This window comes from Cebus imitator, unplaced genomic scaffold, assembly GCF_001604975.1.
Source record: "Cebus imitator isolate Cc_AM_T3 unplaced genomic scaffold, Cebus_imitator-1.0 Scaffold702, whole genome shotgun sequence".
NCBI lineage: Eukaryota > Metazoa > Chordata > Mammalia > Primates > Cebidae > Cebus > Cebus imitator.
The window spans coordinates 58,077-76,280 of NW_016108017.1; the positions used below are offsets into that span (position 1 = coordinate 58,077).

The 18,204-nt window shown below is 49.5% G+C and overlaps 1 protein-coding gene across 3 annotated transcripts in view; it reads right to left on the minus strand.

Moving 5' to 3' along the window:
• The window catches only part of DDC (dopa decarboxylase), a 102,551-nt gene that overhangs the window by 3,669 nt on the left and 80,678 nt on the right, over positions 1–18,204 (minus strand). For all 3 annotated transcript variants that reach the window (XM_017518735.2, XM_017518734.2, XM_017518736.2), the window contains exons 10-13: positions 16,318–16,394; positions 13,031–13,050; positions 5,829–5,927; positions 3,324–3,425 (exon numbers count right to left, since the gene is read on the minus strand). In XM_017518735.2, coding sequence (XP_017374224.1) covers positions 3,324–3,425; positions 5,829–5,927; positions 13,031–13,050; positions 16,318–16,394 — 298 coding nt within the window. The remainder of the gene's footprint in view (positions 1–3,323; positions 3,426–5,828; positions 5,928–13,030; positions 13,051–16,317; positions 16,395–18,204) is intronic.

The following is an 18,204-nucleotide window of genomic DNA, read 5'->3' on the forward strand; positions in this document are numbered from 1 at the left end:
CCAAACCTTGCAGGACTGCACTGTGTGGCCCTGTCTTCAGAGTGGGGAAGCAGGGACGATGAGTGGGAAGTGGAGAGTTCTGTCCACTGCATGGAACCACCTCAGACAAGCACCTGCTGGATGCTGGCGCCTGGCCAGAGACCTGCGCAAATCCCGTGGCCTCTAGCTGTGGGCCTGAGCACCCTGCTCCGCTTGTACCCAGGTAGACGGTGATGGGCCAGAGGAAATTTGGAAACCGTGGGTGAACACAAGGTCTGGGCAAATCTGGATGAGGATTCAAGGATGAGGACAGATAAAAAAAGAAACTATGGTACCAAGGGAATGGAATTTTACCAAAAAGACTCAGCATGAGAGCAAACATCTGAAATGTATAGAGTACAGAAAATGGAAGCAAATTATTTAAGAAAAATGTGCTTGCCATTTTCAAACAGACTGGACAGCGCAGTACTTCCATGAAGGAGATGCAGGAAGCCTAGCAGAGGTGGGACAATGACAAGGAACAAAGTAGGCTGAGTGGGCACAGATGGAGACCGAGGAAGGACTGGCCGAGACGAGGATGGAGGGAGAGAGACCATGACGCCATACAATATCACGTCTGCTTTAATAAGGAGCCACATGGCACCCATGACCTGAAAACAGCCAAGCAGTTGTTTTCATTCTTGTTTTTGCTGTGGCAAAACAAGTGCACTGGCGTGATCTCAGCTCGCTGCAACCTCCATCTCCCAGGTTCAAGTGATTCTCCTGTCTCAGCCTCCCTAGTAGCTGAGATTACAGGCGTGTGCTACCACTCCTAATTTTTGTATTTGAAGCATTCAGCATGAGAGAACCTGAAATTCAGATTGGAGAAGGTTAGACAAGGAGAGAGTAAAGCCAAGATGGCAGACGTGAAGGCAGAAAAATGAGCCACAGTGTTTGACTAATGAGCTTCCTCCAGAAGGTGGATTTGTAGACTGGAGGCACAAGCAAAGTTTTACAAAAGGAAACATTTGTCAGATGAACGATGCCTGGGCTTTCTGCACGAGAGGGCTCACTACATGGCATGCGGGAAGAATGGATGGAAACCAGTACACAGATGGGTTTGGTGGCATCCATAAATTATGCAAATAAAATAAAAGCCATAACCTTGACAACATTATGCTAAGTGAAAGAAGACAGTCATAAAAGGCAATATGTTGTATGATTTCATTCATACAAATGTCTAGAGTAGACAACCCTACAGAGACAGAAAACAGATTAGTGGCCCTAAGGACAGGGAATATGGAGTGACTGGGTACCGAGAACCAGCTCCGTCGGGAGACCCCCACCCAGGCAGCTGAAGGCACTGAGAGACAGATACCCAGATAGCACAACAGAGTGGATCTATCCTGGGGACCAACAGCCTGAGAGCCTGCGGGGCTGACAGCTCTCCAGATGGAAGGCCCTGAGCAGAGATTCATCCACATATCTATTTGCTCTTTGGTGATTCTCATTAATACACAGGTGTTCTACATATACACATAACTCAGGAATATACCAGGTAGGCAGCTGTTATCCACCAATCTCTAATTACAAACTAAAAGGTATCCTCCACAGGGGAGCCATGGAGGCAGGGGAAACTTAATGTTTCTCAACAACTGGGTGTGGGGTTTGTTTTTAGTGAATGAAAATGTTCTAGAATTAGATTGCGGTGATGGCTGCACAACTCTGTAGATACACTAAAACTACTCAAATGCAGACTTCTTTTTTTTTTTTTTTTTGCAATAGAGTCTTGCTCTGTCACCCAGACTGGAGTGCAATGGGCAATCTCAGCTCACTGCAGCCTCTGCCTCTGAGGTTCAAGTGATTCTCCTGCCTCAGCCTCCTGAGTAGCTGGGGTTACAGGTATGTGCCACCACTCCTGACTAATTTTTATATTTGTCGTACAGACGAGTAAAAAATTTCAAAATAAATTATAAATAAATAAATAAATAAGGGGGGGTTCAGTGTTTAAAAAAAAAAAAAGAGAGAGAGAGACGAGGTTTCACCATGTTGGTCAGGCTGTTCTCAAACTCCTGACCTCAAGTGATCCGCCCTCCTCAGCCTCCCAAAGTGGTGAAATTACAGGCGAGAGCCACCATGCCCAGCCCAACTGTAGGCTTTAAATGAAAAAAGTGAATTATATCTCAACAGAACCGTTAAAAGTATATTTTTAAAAAGTCCTACAAGAAAACTGTCAGTGAAAACAACTACTTGACGGCAGATGAGTCGAATAAGCACAATGTCAACACCAAGGTTGGTAGACTGGCCACATCCTGGGTAGGGATGGACTGAGGCTTCTCGCACAGACACCCAGAGCGTGTCTCGCCCTCTCAGTCCTCTGGGCATCCCCAGGTCTCATCACTTTGTGCTCTTCCAGGAGCTCAAGTCTCCGCTCCAGCTCTGCTGCCTGCAGGTTTTCCCACGGCCTCAGCTCCTCCCTGCCTCAGAGCTCCAAGAGTGAGGTGAGGCAACTGGACATGGTGGGCGGAGCGGCAGTGCCACACACTGATTGGCGGCCCGTTGACAATGACACTGAGCCCAGCCTGCTCCTTCTGCTGAGTGCTGTCTTTAATTTGAACAAGGAGGTCTCCTGCAGAGGCTTGAAATGATTGTGAATTAAAAGCTCCTTCAAAAACCATACAGAGTGTTAGGTCTCACCTGGCTCCGCATACACAAGGGAGATTACCAAGGGGCATGTGTGCAGAGCATCTTAGAGCCTTTTTGAGAACCGTATCATGATTCTCAGCAGAGATGGCTTATGTCCCAACCCCCGCGGGCCAGCCTGACCTCACCTGATGAAGACACAGCATCAGGCAGCAAAATAACGGCACACCACAGCACAGTGTGAAACAGACTCCTATGTGGGCATCTTGACGAGGTTCAGAGCCAGCAGCTCTGGGGAGGGGCTCAAGACTGGCTTTTCTAAGGAGTTCCCGGGCAAGGCTGATGACGCTGATGCTGTTGATCCACAGAGGACTTTTAGATGAGTGAGGCTATGGACAGGCCACTGTCCTCCAGGGAGGGCCAGTGACAGAGGTGTGGGATGGAGCCTTGGGGGGTGGAAAAATGGTAAGGATGCTAGGGCCAGTGAGCTGTGTACGTGAGAAGTCTCAGGGCAGGCTTGAGGAAGCAGGAACAGCCGCCACACGTGGAAGCAAAGCTGTGCATTGTCGGGCAGGGCAGGCCAGTGGGCTGAAGAATGTAAGTGTTGCTCTGCCATCTCTGGAGAGCCAGTGCCGGTTTTTGAGCATGGAGGTAATGAATGACACTTTCCCCTCTGTCACATTCACAGAAAATGAAAAAGACTGGAGTAGATGTAGACAAACCTTTAGCCGAAAACAGACAAGCCCCAGAGTGACTTCCGCACAGATTTCAAAGCGGGGATCCTGGCGCACCAGCGACTCAAACTCATGGGACAGCTGGACGTGCTTGAAAGAGGAAAAGGAAAATCTGTTTTTCTCATGGCCACTTAAATCAGAACGTAACTACCTAGGAAACCTTATTAGACTGCCCATCTGTAATTCATTTAGACTCTCTTGGCAATTCTCAAATGTTTGCGCCGTCCACTGACCAGCTGTTCCCAGGAAGGCTGAGAAACTCATTCCCTACCATGAGCAAAGGTCTAGTGTCTTCAGGGGAACATCCACTATCATGTTGTTCTGTTCAGGAGACTATTTTTATCCCACCCACACTTGTCTTTTATCATGTCAGACTAAACACCGTGAGGAGGTATTTGAACATTCTGGAAGAGACGATGGCTAACGCCCATGGAGTTGCTCCTCTGTGCGTGTGGTGCCAGCACTCACCGCTGCGACATCCTCAGGACAGCCAAAAATACAGAGGATATGCTGATTATCCCCATTTTGCAGATAAGAAAACAGGCTAAGAGAGGGCGAGCCGCATGCCCAAGGTGCACCCGGAGGCCTTGGCTGAGCTGGGATTCTAAGGCAGCCTGATGGCTGCCATGGTTCATGCTCCTCCTCGGCATCTGCCCCCCAGAACTGGGCATCCTGTCCGCTCTGTCACATTCAGAAATGGCCTTCCTGTCATTGAATATATCGACCTTATTTAACTTCCAGATAGTTATAGAACTCAGAAGCTATTCAGATAGTATGTGACCCTAGGAGAAGGAGCCCTCTGTGGCGTAGGCCCCTACCTTGCTCATTCTAAGCCCGCGCATCCAGCATGGCCCCCACACTGCAGGTGCTGGGGAGGAAGCCACGCCATCGCAGGCTCAGGTGGCTGGGACCAAAACACCTGTCATTCGAGCGGTTCCTCATTATACCACCAGAGGGCACCAAAGACCTAGGCCTCATGGGCGATCCCAAAGCCGGTTCCCCAGGGAGACAGGCTTTGCGCACCGCTGGACTCTGCTCCTAAGGCAGGCTTAGGTCCCCTTTCAGAAAGAAGTGGGCTGTGTTTTAAACAGAAGGCAGCATGATCACAACTAGTTGTCCTGAGCTTAAAGATGTCATTATTGCAGAGAGATAAACCCCTCATTTGTTGGCTTTCTTTCCTCCCAAAAGCTGAATTCATTTCAAATGGGGAGACGGGTATTTCCTACTCATGAATTTATATAATATTCCTTTCGCAGTGCTCCCCCCTAAACAGGTCCTCATAGTGCTCAGCAGCTCCTGGAACTGTCCTCACCAAAGCTTTGGGAGGTAGAGAGTTCGTGGCATGTCCTAGGCATTCCACAAAGCGTGCAAATGGATGTGTCTTTTTATATGCTGTGCCACAGGAAAGGCTGCTAGGGACACCTGCCCCTGTGCAGCTGGTTGTGACGCAGCAACAGGACTTAAAATGAAGGGCTGTCACCAGCACTAAGGCTGAATATCGCAGGTGCGATTGTTCCCATGAAGCCTGGGGACCTCTGCCCATCAAGATGAGGCCACAGTTTAGGAAGGACAACAGGATCGAGGGAGCCAGCAGAACAGCAGCTGGCCTTCTGCAGCTGGCTAAACGGGTGGCTCTAACCAGTTCCTGCCTCATATTCAGGCCTCAGTTTCCTCAGTTGTTATTTTTTTCAAATTCAGGGGAGACGGGCTTGGAGCTGATGAGTGGTTCTCAAATTTCAGTGCATAGCGAAGGTGTCTGGTTTGCTTGTTAAAACAGAAGTCACTGGGCCCCAACGCAGGCCAGCACTGCTGCTCTGGAAGCATGTCTGAGAGCCACTGGCCTAGGGAATATCTATCTTATTCTGGCAATTTAGGGGGAAAGAAACACATTCATTATGTTCTCGTGATTGCCATTGCTCAGTGAACTTCGTTCTTGGCTTGATGTGGCTAAACACAACCTATGTGGTGTTTCTACTTAGACCATCTTCCTGGACCTGATACCCTGCAATCTTAACAAAAGTGACTTAATAGATCTTATAAATAACCTCATCTCAACAACCCAAACTACAATATGGTTCCCTTGCTGTGTATCTGCTTATTAAGACATTTGAAGGCCAGGCACAGTGGCTCATATCTGTAATCCCAGCACTTTGGGAGGCTGAGGCAGGTGGATCACCTGAGGTCAGGAAGTTTGAGACCAGCCTGACCAACATGGTGAAACCTTATCTCGACTTCAAATACAAAAATTAGCTGGGCATGGTGGTGTGTGTCCATAATCCCAGCTACTTAGGAGGCTGAGGCAGGAGGATTGCTTGAACCTAGGAGGCAGAGGTTGCAGTAAGCCGAGATGGAGCCATTGCACTCCAGCCTGGGCAACAAAAGCAAAACTCCATCTCAAAAAAAAAAAACAAAAAATTATTTTTTTTAGTTTATTTCTAAAGTCCCAAAAGACCTCTACAGTTTTACCCAGATAAATGATAAAAACAAAGTCACCTTGCGGATATAAGACTGCAGTCCTTTGACCCCATACATCCTAAATACAAACCACATTTTCAAAGAGCGAAATCTTCGGCCCAGCGGTATCTGCCAGTGCTGAAATGAAAGATGAAACGGAGCATCAGTGAGGAAGGTATTAAAAGCGGCTTCCTTTTCAGCTCACCGGCTCGCCTGTTTCTCTTGGAGGCAGCCGATTCCCTGGCGGCCACCCTGCTCCCTCTACCATGGCTGGTCTTGGATAGCAACGCCCATGGTGGTGTGGGCAGGGGCTTTCTTTGCAACCCTCTGAGAGAGAGGAGCACTGACAGGGATTGTTGACCTGGGAGCGCGCGATGTTCATTGTTTTCACTCAAAAGATGTTTGTGGACATCACAGCAGGGCCAGACCCTGGGCTAAGCTCTGGGGTTCCATGGTGAACAAACAGGTTAGGAAACATGGCCCCACCCCCTGCAAGCTCACTATCCAGTGGGGACAAGGGGGTGATTTTCATTGATCTCTTGCCTACGAGGAAGGAGGGACCCACTCTTGTCTGCCACTTCTGCCCTGGTTGTCCGGGCACCATTTTTTAGAGCAATTCTGGTCCCCTTTTGGTCCCACTGATCACCATGGAGTGACCCCAGACCCCTCACCAGAAAACACAATGTGTGTCTGTGTGCTGATGCTCCAGAAGCTTTCCTACTCCTTCCCTGCTTTCCCCCAGACCTCGTCAGCTGACTGGCCCCACACGCTCTGAGGGATGGAGATGTGGTAAGGTGAGCAGGAGGGGGCTGCTGGGAAGTGAGCACAGCAGCACTGTGTGGTCGTCTTAACGGTCATATTCTATTTGAGCTACAACGCAGACATTGAGGAGAGCTGAGCCAGCTCCCCTCTGGGCCTGGGTGACACAGTGCAGCCAGGCGCGACACCCAAGCTCAGCCAGGCGCGACACCCAAGCTCAGCCAGGCCATCTGCGGGTGGGGTTGCTCAGCCGGAGTCCTGAATCCTCACTGCTGTCAGTAGGAGGGCTCACAGGCAGTTTTTAAAGTGTGGATGGAGGCCAGGTGCGGTGGCTCACGCCTGTAACCCCAGCACTTTGGGAGGCCGAGGCGGGTGGATCACCTGAGGTCAGGAGTTCGAGATCAGCCTGACCAACATAGTGAAACCCCGTCTCTACTAAAAATATAAAAGTCAGGCTGGTGTGGTGGTGCATGCCTATAATCCCAGCTACTTTGGCAGCTGAGGCAGGACAATCACTTGAACCCAGAAGACAGAGGTCGCAGTTAGCCAAGATTGCACCATTACACTCCAGCCTGGGCAATAGAGTGAGACTCCATCTCTAAATAAATACATAAAACAAAGTGTGGGTGGAATGAACAGATGGCGGCTAATTCTGGACACAAGAGAAGCAGCTGAAGGGCCCAGAGCCAGGGTTCTGCAGGAGCTTCTCAGGTCAAAAGGGACCCAACCTCAGACTCAGGCATTCAGCATGGTTCCTCCCAGTTGTACGCCAGGCCCTGCCAGGTGTGTTGACATATCATCTCCATTGAGCTTTCTAGTGGCACTGTAAACAGGGGTTTGGATCCCCACTTTCTTGGAGCGAAAGCAGGTGTGGAGAGTGATTTGTCCAATGTCACCGAGCCGGCATGCAGCAGAGCCTGAGCCAAACCTGCACACACAGTTGTGTGCTCGTCAGCACTGAGTTTTCAAGCTGTTGGGATGCTCAAGAACTAAGCTAACTTGTCTTTTTGGGAAATCTAAAACAAGAATCCCTTACCACGCCACTAACTGGCTGACTATCTACCTCTTAGACAGGAAAGCAACACTTCCTTGCCATGGGTCAGCATGGGTGCCGCACTCCAAAATCATTCCTCGGCCGGTCAACCTCCTACAAATTAAAATGTGGTTTCATCTAACATTTGGAAAGATACCAAGGTAAACTTAATTTCTGTGGTCCTGGAGTGAAAATACACACCATCTAATTGAATGCTCACTCAAACGCGGCTCAAAATGCTGTCATGATCTCTCCAGAGGCACTGTCCCCTCCCCCACTATGCTCCTGGGCACCTGCAGTAGATGGGAGGACCATGAGCCATGTGGGCTGTGGTCCCGGTGGACCCAGCCTTACCTCCTGCCAGGCTGAGTTCCCAGAGGAAAGGAACACTGTCTCATTTGCCATGTTATTCCCAGCCCCAAGCCCAGCACCTGGCGGGGCTTGGAGTGGCCAGCCCACATTCTGTGAAAGATTGCTGATGGACAGACTTAAACAAATCAGGAGAAAAACCCATCTGACCCTCATTCATGCATCCAGCTAAAAGGATTCTACACATAGAAGACAATTCGTATTTGACACTTCCCAGGCATCAAATGAGCTATTTTCTGGTACTTTTTCCTCCATAATTGATCATTTTTAAAAGTGTATTTTGTCCCACTTTTGATAAGCCATCAACATCTTCCAGAAGATGCAGTTTACTCATCCAAATAGCATGCAGGACTGCGTGGCTCAGTGGCCTGTGACCCAGGTCCGTGGTCCTATCTTTCCATAGGTTCGGCAAACGTTTTAGCTTTTCTGAACGTCTGTCTCCTCCCCTATGAAATAGGCATAATGATGCCCGCTTTGCCCAGGACTTTGCACACTGGAGGCAAATGGTGCCATCTTACATCTTCAGCATGCCATTCACCATCAGAAAGAACACAGAGCACCCTTGCCGCACCTGGTGTCCTGAACAGCCTTCTCCTGGGACTAACACTCCAATCTCAGGCCCTCATCCACTGGCGGAGGACAGAACTACCAGCACCTGCTCAGCCTTTTCACCCCCCCCACATGCCCCCACTGGCCTGGTAGGGAGCCCCCTGTCCAGGGGTCTTCTCCTTTAGCCTGATGGCTCTGACAGCCTTAGGTTTGGGTTTCCAAACACTTTGAACAAAATGAGAATGTCTATGATATTCCTTCCCATTCTCTGCCGAGTCCAGCAAAGCAAATGCTCTGGGGACATTTGCCTGGAATTCACATTACAGGTGGGAATCATAAAGGAGCCTGATAGGTGCAGGAGAGCAGAGAGGGAAAGAGGTCACTACACTGTAGCTAAAATAGTGGCACAGAGAAGATGCTGGGAAATATGGCCAGGGACCTCCCTGGGTGGTGGCAGATGGACAGGGTCCAATGAGAGGCAGTGACACTTGTGCCTGCACCCAGGGATAGAAAGCAGAGCTGGGGTGAGAGGTGCCCCTCGGGCTCTGCATGCCAGGGTCTCTGAGGCTGCTCCCATACTCATGCCCAGCCAACTTGTGTGTGCTTTCTCAGTGGCTGCCCGGGGCTGTCCCCACATGGCCACTCCTGCTTTCTGGGGCTGGTGTGCTGAGGCGTCACGCCTGTGCCTCATGTTTAGAAGCCTCTCTGCTCCAGAACAGCTTCCACCCTCTGCATTCCATCTTTCATGAGGTTCATTCCTTTGTCCCCTCATCAGCCATGAAATATTGGCTGTGAACAGGTGATGCACCATCTCTGTCTCTCTCCAGGGACACAGTAGCACAGAAGGCCAATTGCCCCAGAGGGCCTCCCAAGCCTGCTGGATGCCAGTGGGGCCGGGCTGCTGTGGTGCTTCCCACCTGCCTGGGTTCCTTTAGAAGCAACAGGCAGCCAAACAAAAGCTGTCCCCACACCGCTCCTGACTCAGGCACTGCCAGCCATGGTGCCAGGGACCTTAGCATCATCACCTGCCACAAGCAGCAAGAGGCAATCTGGCGGGCAGAGGACTAGCTAAGGACTTGGGGTATGTTGTCTTGGGCCACAAACGGGCAGCCTGGAGGACCGAGGTGTCGCAGGTGTGTTTCAGAAGAGACATCAGGGCCTGCGTGGTCTGCGCCTCTGTCTCCCTCAGTGTCTGGGAGTCCTGGAGGCGGCTTTGGGCCTCGCTCATCTCTGAGTAGCTGCAGGAGCAGCTCATAGCTCCTGGTTGGAAAGGGAGTGCCAGTCAAGGGGCTGCCTTGAGATGGGGTGAAAGAGATCCAGGTCTCACAGCAGGGCCAACAGGGTGGGGGGTACAGGGACCGCTCAAAGGGTACTCTGAAAGTAGGCCTGGAGCACAGGTTGCTGAGGCTTAACCTTTCCTTAACTGAGGCCAACACCTTTCATTAAGCTCGTAGAGATAACTAGTTGAAGTCACAGAAGGACAAGTGCTTTCCAATGAACGCATGGCCCATCAAGGCGAGGTGAATGGTGGGCTCAAATCTTCTGGATTCGCAGTGGGGAAAGGGGGTGCGGCTTGAGGTGCCCGGGAGAATAAAGCCCAGCACTAAGGACAGAAGGGGACAGAAAGACAGGATCAGACTCTTTCCTCACCTCATGAGGGACAGGGACTGGCGGCGGAGGGAGTAGGATGAAGAGCGTAGGGTTGGGGAGAATCAGTGAGCCCTGAGGACCAGAAGGCTGGTGCAGAAAAACAGACTGGGAAAGCCCCAGGAGAGCCCTGCCACCTCCGTGGTTCTGCAGGCGGTTGCCAGTACAGATCTGTGGCTGTTGATGAACGGTAGAGACTGTCTGAGGAGGTCCTGCTCCCTGAGCTGCTAGATGCCAGCAGAGCTGAGATGGTTCTTGACTTGGGCAGCATAACATAAACCAGCATTTCTGGGGATGGTGCCCCAGGCCTTTGAAAGACAGTGCCAAATGTATTAAAAAAGACTTTGATTCCTAGAAGACTTGTTAGCCAATATGAAGTTTTGTTTGTTTTTTTGAGACGGAGTCTTGCCCTGTCGCCCAGGATAGAGTGCAGTGGCACCATCTCAGCTCACTGCAACCTCCACCTCCCGAGTTCAAGCAATTCTTCCACCTCAGCCTCCCAAGTAGCTGGGATTACAGGTGCACACCACCATGGTCAGCTAATTTATGTATTTTTTTTTTTTAGTAGAGACAGGGTTTCACCTTGTTGGCTAGGCAGGTCTTAAACTCCTGACCTTGTGATCCACCCACCTCGGCCTCCCAAAGTGCTGAAATTACAGGCGTGAGCCACCGTGCCCGCCCATGAATATGGAGTTTTCAGCAAAGCTTGTTATTTTTTGTGTCATGTGACATGGTGTCACGCCTTTTTTTCTAATGATATCTAAGCTGGGAAGGAACGACATCAAATAATAATAAAAGACGTGAAGTGTTCGTGCCTGTGCCCGTCACCCCATGTTCAGTCTCATGCAGCGGGAAACAGCTCACCAGCAGCAGAGAGCTGGATGTGCCAGATGCCCACTGCACAGTCATTTAGGGAAGCAAGGAACTTTCCCAGCAAAGTAGTTAAATAACAGGGAAATCATCATACCACATACCACGGGGTTCTGCGTGGCCTTTCTGTACTTACTAAGGCTGTGGAGGAGTGGAGAAGGCATCGCAACTTTAGTTTCAGCGCCGTAAGAACCAGCCACAGTGTGGTCTGTGCAGCACATGGCCCTCATGCAACAGGAAGTCTGAGAAAGGCCATGAACGAGAGGAGGAGGAGGACACACAGGCCGCGGGGGCATGAGGATGCAAGGTCAGGCTGAGCTGGTCCTCTAGTTATTTTTAGTATTATTGTCATGTTTTCCCTTCAGTAATAACTTTCTAGGCTGAGCGCGGTGGCTCACGCCTGTAATCCCAACACTTTGGGAGGCTGAGGCAGGTGGATCACAAGATGAGGAGGTCAAGATCATCCTGGCCAACAAGGTGAAACCCCGTCTCTACTAAAAATACAAAAAAATTAGCTGGGTGTGGTGGGTACCCGCGCAGTCCCAGCTCCTCGGGAGGCTGAGGCAGGAGAATTGCTTGAATCCAGGAGGCAGAGATTGCAGTGAGCCAAGATTGCGCCACTGAACTCCAGCCTGGGTGACAGTGTGAGCCTCTGTCTCAACAATAATAATAATAATAACAATAACTTTCTAAAAGATAAGTCAGGTTGTCAATGGGGATCGATACGAGAGTTTTAAATGGCATCATCCATGGGTGTTCCCACTGTGCCCTTATGCTTATGTGCACACACTCTGGCCTTTCTCCCTAGGTGTGGAGCTGGGTGGTCCCAAGCAAGCTTTGCCAAAACTGTCCTTGAACCAGCCTTGATGCCTTGGGAAGGTTTACTGGTGCCCCCCACCTCCTGGCTCACAGCTGTCACAGGAAGAAGGAAAGCTACACATGCCTTTGAGGGGCAGCACCTGCTGGGTCATTATCTCACGGTCTGCTGACAATGTTCGCTCCAATAGCACTTACACACACACCTCTGTCGGGAAATGGCAGCCCCTGCTTTGATGATGTCTGGTGCCCACCACACCTGACCAGAAAGAACTGGACACAGGTCATCTTTTTTTTTTTTTAAAATGGAGTTTCAGTCCGTCACTCAGTCTGGAGTGCAGTGGTGTGATCTTGGCTCACTGCAACCTTTGCCTCCCGGGTTCCATTGATTCTCCAGCCTCAGCCTCCTAAGTAGCTGGGATTACAGGTGCCTGCCACTATGCCCGGCTCGTTTTTGTATTTTTAGCACAGATGGGATTTCATCACGTTGATCAGGCTGGTCTCGAACTCCCGACCTCAGGTGATCCACCCACCTCGGCCTCCCAAAGTGCTGGGATTATAGACATGAGCCATCGCGCCCGGCCACAGATCATCTCTTGATGGCAGAAGACAGCCAGCTCTGAGGCCACACCTCTCTCCCCACTGAGTTTCACCCTACCCCTTGGGTTCTATTTTTTTGATAATCCTTGTATCACTGCCGTTGGTTACAAATCCCTTTCCAGATTAACACTAGGACAATGTGGCATTTTTAAAGTATGCCTCATTCAACATTTGTGGCAAATAAAAAGGAGAGAGGACCAACGCATTTGAGACCAGGCTGCCGAGGTGACTGGCTCCACCTGGGAGCTTTTTATGTTCCCCAACTCTTTACTCTCCCACTGCCCCCACCTGTGCAGCCCCAGGCACACAGCCGTCCAGGGCAGAGGGGACCTTTCCTTCCAGAGAAATGGGGACAGAGGCTCCTTCTCCAACCTCAGGAGCGAAGTCCAGGTTTTGCCCTCCTCACCTGAGGCCACTGACTGGTGGGCTCAGCAGAGCTGCCCCCACCTGGCAGGACCCCACTACTTTGTCAGTTAGGACTCAGCTAGAAGGTGCCCACCAATGCTGATCATGAGAGTGGGGGAGGAGATGCTTGACAGCCGCAGAGGTCCCCAGGACTCCATTGGCATTTGAGATTACGGTGGAATCTCTCACTTACCCGGTAGTCAGTGATAAATCCTGGAGAAAAGAGAAAGAAAAAGAAAAAAGAAACTGTTAGACAGATTTGTTGATCACACGCTAATCCTTTTCATCTTCCAGGTAAATTTCTTGTGTCTTCTAAGCCAGAAATAAAACTGCCTAAAGGTTGGATCTGGGTGTTCTTTGTGGCACTTCCCAGGATAACATATTCAAGGGGAGTCTCCCGAGAACAGGATGCCCAAAGCACATATCGGAAATGTTACACTCTTAATAGACCCCCATTAGTTTTGCGTTCTGCAGTTACATAGCATGAACATCTGAGGTTTCATCTAGAGCTCAGTAGAGAGTTAACATTCAGATCACGTAAATTGTCCATCACTCATTTATTCATGCATGGAAAGGTGAATGTGTGATATATGGAGTGATTAGAATATTTTCAAAAGAAGAGAATGAAACTCTTGGTGGGAGTATTCATCTCTGTATCCGCGGATTTTAGCAGGTCTTAGTTCAGTATCTGGGACAGAGCAGATACTCAGTGAGTATCTGTTGAGTCGGTTTTAATATCCAGGATTCGTTGGCTCCACATTCGTTATGAAAAATGCCTGATTTGCCTTTGAGCCTCCCTTCATGCCTAAAGAACCCTGGATGTGGGCTCATAGATGGGCGTTTCCATTAATGCAAGTGATCCTGCACAAGGCGTCAGGCGAGGATTATGACAACATGCTGCAATCCTGCTGCACAGATCTGTGGGGAAGGGAGTCTCGTGCCCTGGGAGAAGATCCACGAATGTGGGATGGACCAGGCACTTCAGTGTCCCCTACTTCCCCCGTCAACAGGGGCCATGCCAGGGCCCTAGCAGGCCCTGGCCACGCTCAGCTGGGACAAGCTGTTCCCCTAATACAACCCATGCCCCGCCCTGCACTTCATCCACTGCACAGGAGTGTCTACGTTGTATTTACAAGAACATCTGAAGTCACCACTTGGTATCATTCCCTGACTGCCATCTGGCTGCCAGGAGAAAATAGGTATTTTCCCCGTTAGCATAAAAAGTGGCAGTGCTGGGAGGAGATGCAGGACCTCCACCCCCTATTTTATGAGTGACCCTGAGATGGAAGCCCAAAGCCACACAGCCTGTCTCAACACATAACCAGTATTCTCCTTTATACCACGCAGCCTCTCATTAGTAAGGGAGCTTGCTGTACAAACATAACATCAGTAGCAGTGTTCTACAATGACTCACAGAGACCAATGCAAATGAAACAACAGCAACCAACAGAGTGCGTGCAGGCGGAACTCAGTAAGAAATTGTCGAGGCCGGATGCAGTGGCTCACACCCTCCTAACCGGAGACCTCCGACTGGGGGCTCAGCAGAGCTGCCTGCACCCGGCAGGACCCTAGTAATTTGTCAGTTAGCACCCAGTTAGAAGGTACCCACCAGTGCGTGCTGATCATGAGAATGGGGGAGGAGACGTGTAACAGCCACGGAAACCCAGCACTTTGGGAGGCCAAGGCACGCAAATTGCTCTAGCTCAGGAGTTCAAGACCAGCCTGGGCAACATAGTGAAACCCCGTCACTTCCAAAAAAAAAAAAAATACAAAAAATTATCTGGGCCTTGTGGTGCATGTCTGTGGTCCTAGCTACTCGAGAGGCTGAGGTGGGAGGATCACTTGAGCCTGGCAGGTAGAGGCTACAGTGAGCCAAGGTTGTACCATTGTACTCCAGCTTGGGCAACAGCGAAACCCTGTCTCCAAAAAGAAAAAAATGTGAAACAATCAGATGATTGCCATGAATGAAAATGAGGGAAGTCCATACCTTTTTAATTTCTATTACTGTACCATCTGATATGGTAGCTACTAGCCACATGTGGCTGTTGACATTTAAATGTAAGTAAGTTAATACTAAAGAAAATTAAACTTTAGTTCTGCAACAGACGAGCCACATTTCAAGTGCTCAGTAGCCACATGTGGACTGGTGGCTGCCATATTGGGTGGTGCAGAATTATAGAAGATTTCCCTCACTGCAGAAACTTCTATAGGACAGAGAAACTGGAGGCTCTCAGTAGAAGAATTCAGATACAGTGTCTAATTAGTTCAAGGTCCTATCTGCTTCTCCATGAATCTGCTTCCTCATGGATGAGTGAAGAACTGGCCCAATTTAGAAGCTTCCTTGCACAATTCTTTACTGTTAACATAAAAAATGGCAAACCTTTTAGCTGGCAATTTCCTCTGACAATGATTTTACTTGACCTGTGGCCTACTTAATAGGTCTTAGGTGCCTCGTAAGACATAAAACTTCATGAGATACATGTGGGAAGGGCAGCTTGTACATTGGCAATTGTTAAATAGTGCAGAGTTAAAACAATGCATCGAACAAGACTGGTGAGAAATACAGCAATATATCAGCAACATTTGCATGTGCGTGGTGGGATTATGGGCATTTTCTGGCCCAGCATTGACTCTGTTTTCCAAATGTTCATCTTTAGTAATAAAGGACACATCTTCAAAGCCTACATGACTGGTGTAACCACTTTACCCCCATCACCAACATTCCGACGGAATTTTCAGTTATCAAAAAAAAAACTTTTGCTTGTTTTGGTTCTAGTTCAATACTTACCATTAATTGGCCAGATACACTGGCCCACCTTAAATGAGATGACATAGAGGAAGTGCAAAAGCTAAGAATTACGCATTCTCTGCTGTGGCTCTGGAGCAGCCTGTGTCCCCCGATGCCACTTGATAACTGCCTGCTGGTCCACTCCCTGCTGGACTTTGCAGGCGGGTGCTGAGCCTCCTCGGCTGTCGCCAGCACCAGGCCTACTGACCAAATGACTTAGGCACACCTTTGTGTGTTGATCTGAGCCTTGGCTTCATCTTATTTTCTCTTCCCTCACCAACCCTACTCAACCTCCTTCGTTTACTTTGCTTCCTTGTGGTGTTGGTGGAAAGTGATGCAAAGCCTTTTTGTAAAGACATAAAATTATTTTATTAAAGATGTTTCCTTGTCTGCAGGAGGTGTGCACGCCCATGTTAATATCCCCTGGCTGTGCCCACCTTCCCCTGCTCCTGCACTGAGCCTGGAAGGCTCTCGGTGCTTCTAGAGTGGAAGCGTCTCCCAGGGTGCCACCCCAGGCCCCTTAACCAACCCACAGGGAATGGGCTGCGAGCGCAAATCTACGGAGCACCTGGCTCCTCTGCCGGAGCCTCCTTGGATGTGGACAGTCTTCCCCTAAGTCCCAGGCACCTCCAGGGCAGCTCTGAGGGGAACAAGACCAGAAACAGTCCACAGACAGCAAGTTCACAGCTTACCTGAATCCTGATGGCTGTGCTTCAGGTAAGTGGGATCCAGTCTAAAGGCTCCTGTTAAGTCTGCTCTCTTTTTCACCCTGGTTTTAGAGAACAAATGATAGGGCTGGTAACTAAGCACCCTAGACTCGACCCTCTCCCCACCTGGCTCAGCTCAGGCACCTGCTTCTGGCCCTGCCATAAACACCACTCTGCCTTCACTCCCTGTCTCTGCTCCAAGTATCTGGGGAGGGAGTCTTAGAATAAAATATAAGTATTTGGTCTTTGTTGCTGGTTCCTGGCACACAGCTCCTAAAACCCTTGAGATCTCCCAGTGATAAGAGTGTGTTTTGCATGTTAATAAGACAACTGCGGGCTGGAGTCTCCTAGATGGCTTCCAATCTCCAGGGAGGGTAGGGGCTGGAGATGAGTTGGCCAGTGATTTAACCAATCATCCCCACTGTATGAAACTCCATAAAAGACTCCTAAGTGGCAGGGTTGGAGAGCTTCTGGGTTGGTAAATGGTTCACGAAGCCAGGATGGTGGCATACACAAAGAGGGCATGGAAGCCACGTGACCTACCACCCCACCAACACCTTGCCCTGCGCAGTTCTTCACTTGTAAAGTGTAAGTAAACCTAAGTAAAATGCTTCTTTTGAATTCCGTGAGTTGGCATAGGAAGTTATTGAACCTGGTGCAGGGGTTATGGGAACCCCCGACTTTGTAGCCATGGTGGACAGAAGTGTGGGCAACCCGGAGACCCAACATTCAGGCTTGTGAGCCTGAGCCCTTAACCCTGTGGAGTTGGACACTACATTGGGGTAGTTACAGTCAGAATAGGGGCGAGTTTACGACACCCAGCTGGTGTCTGCAGAGTTGGAGAATTGGTGTCAAGAGAGAAAACAATGCAGGTTAGCTTTTGCTCCTCTCTTTCCCGGGACAGCACAGTGCCCGGCCCTGCTAGCATCAGTGTGTGTTGGGGGGTGAACATCCCGAGGGCTAATGAGCCAGGATACCCCGGGCTGCAGACAGGGGTCCTCTCCCACCTGTCTGCACACGGCACACTCACACTGGTAGTCATTCTGCATAACTCGGACCCAAAATCTCACTGGGCTGGGCTTTGAAGGGCCTGTGCTTTATGGTAATTGCCATTGCTCCGCTTCATTGGCAGGGTGGTGACACCATTGCAAAGCAATTTTGTGGCAAATAAAGTATCCTAAGGGCAAACTAGAGAAGAAATGTTAATCTGACAGTAGCTTAGGCTTGAAAAGATATATAATGTGAGAGTCCCTGAAAGACAGAACGCAGCGAGCATGAAATAGGATGCTGGAATGTGGCTTACCAAGAAAGTGAGAGAGAGGCTGGATTTATCTGTCAAAGATCATTGAGGCTTTATTTTTTAAGGTTAAAGACAGACAAGGTCAGTAGGGATAATAAGCTGAATAGTGTATATTCTTTCTTTGACTTGTGGAAGAAAATCGATGGCACCTAATTTTGTGTGTGTATGGGAATTTTCTTGCACCATTGGCATTTTATGAGAAGCCACTGGTTGCGGTGGGGTGGGGTGGGGGTGGTCCTTTGGGTCTCTCTGCTTTAGAGAAAACTCTGTGCCTAGCCTTAAAGAGAGGGGACCAAGAGAGAGGTGAATACCTATGGTTATCAGCAGAAATCTGCCCTTTGCTCACGAAGACATTTTTTTAATTTAAAATATTTTGCACTAATTAAAGCCATACAAAAAGATACAAAGAATAAATCACCACCCCCTGCTTATGAAATAAAACTTAAATTATAGGTATTAATGAAAGTTACCTATCCCTGCCCCTCCCCCGCTTCCTCTCCGTGCCCCACACAAGAGGCCACAAGGCTGATGTTTGGCTCCTATTTTTACATAGTTCTGCAAAATTTTCTCTC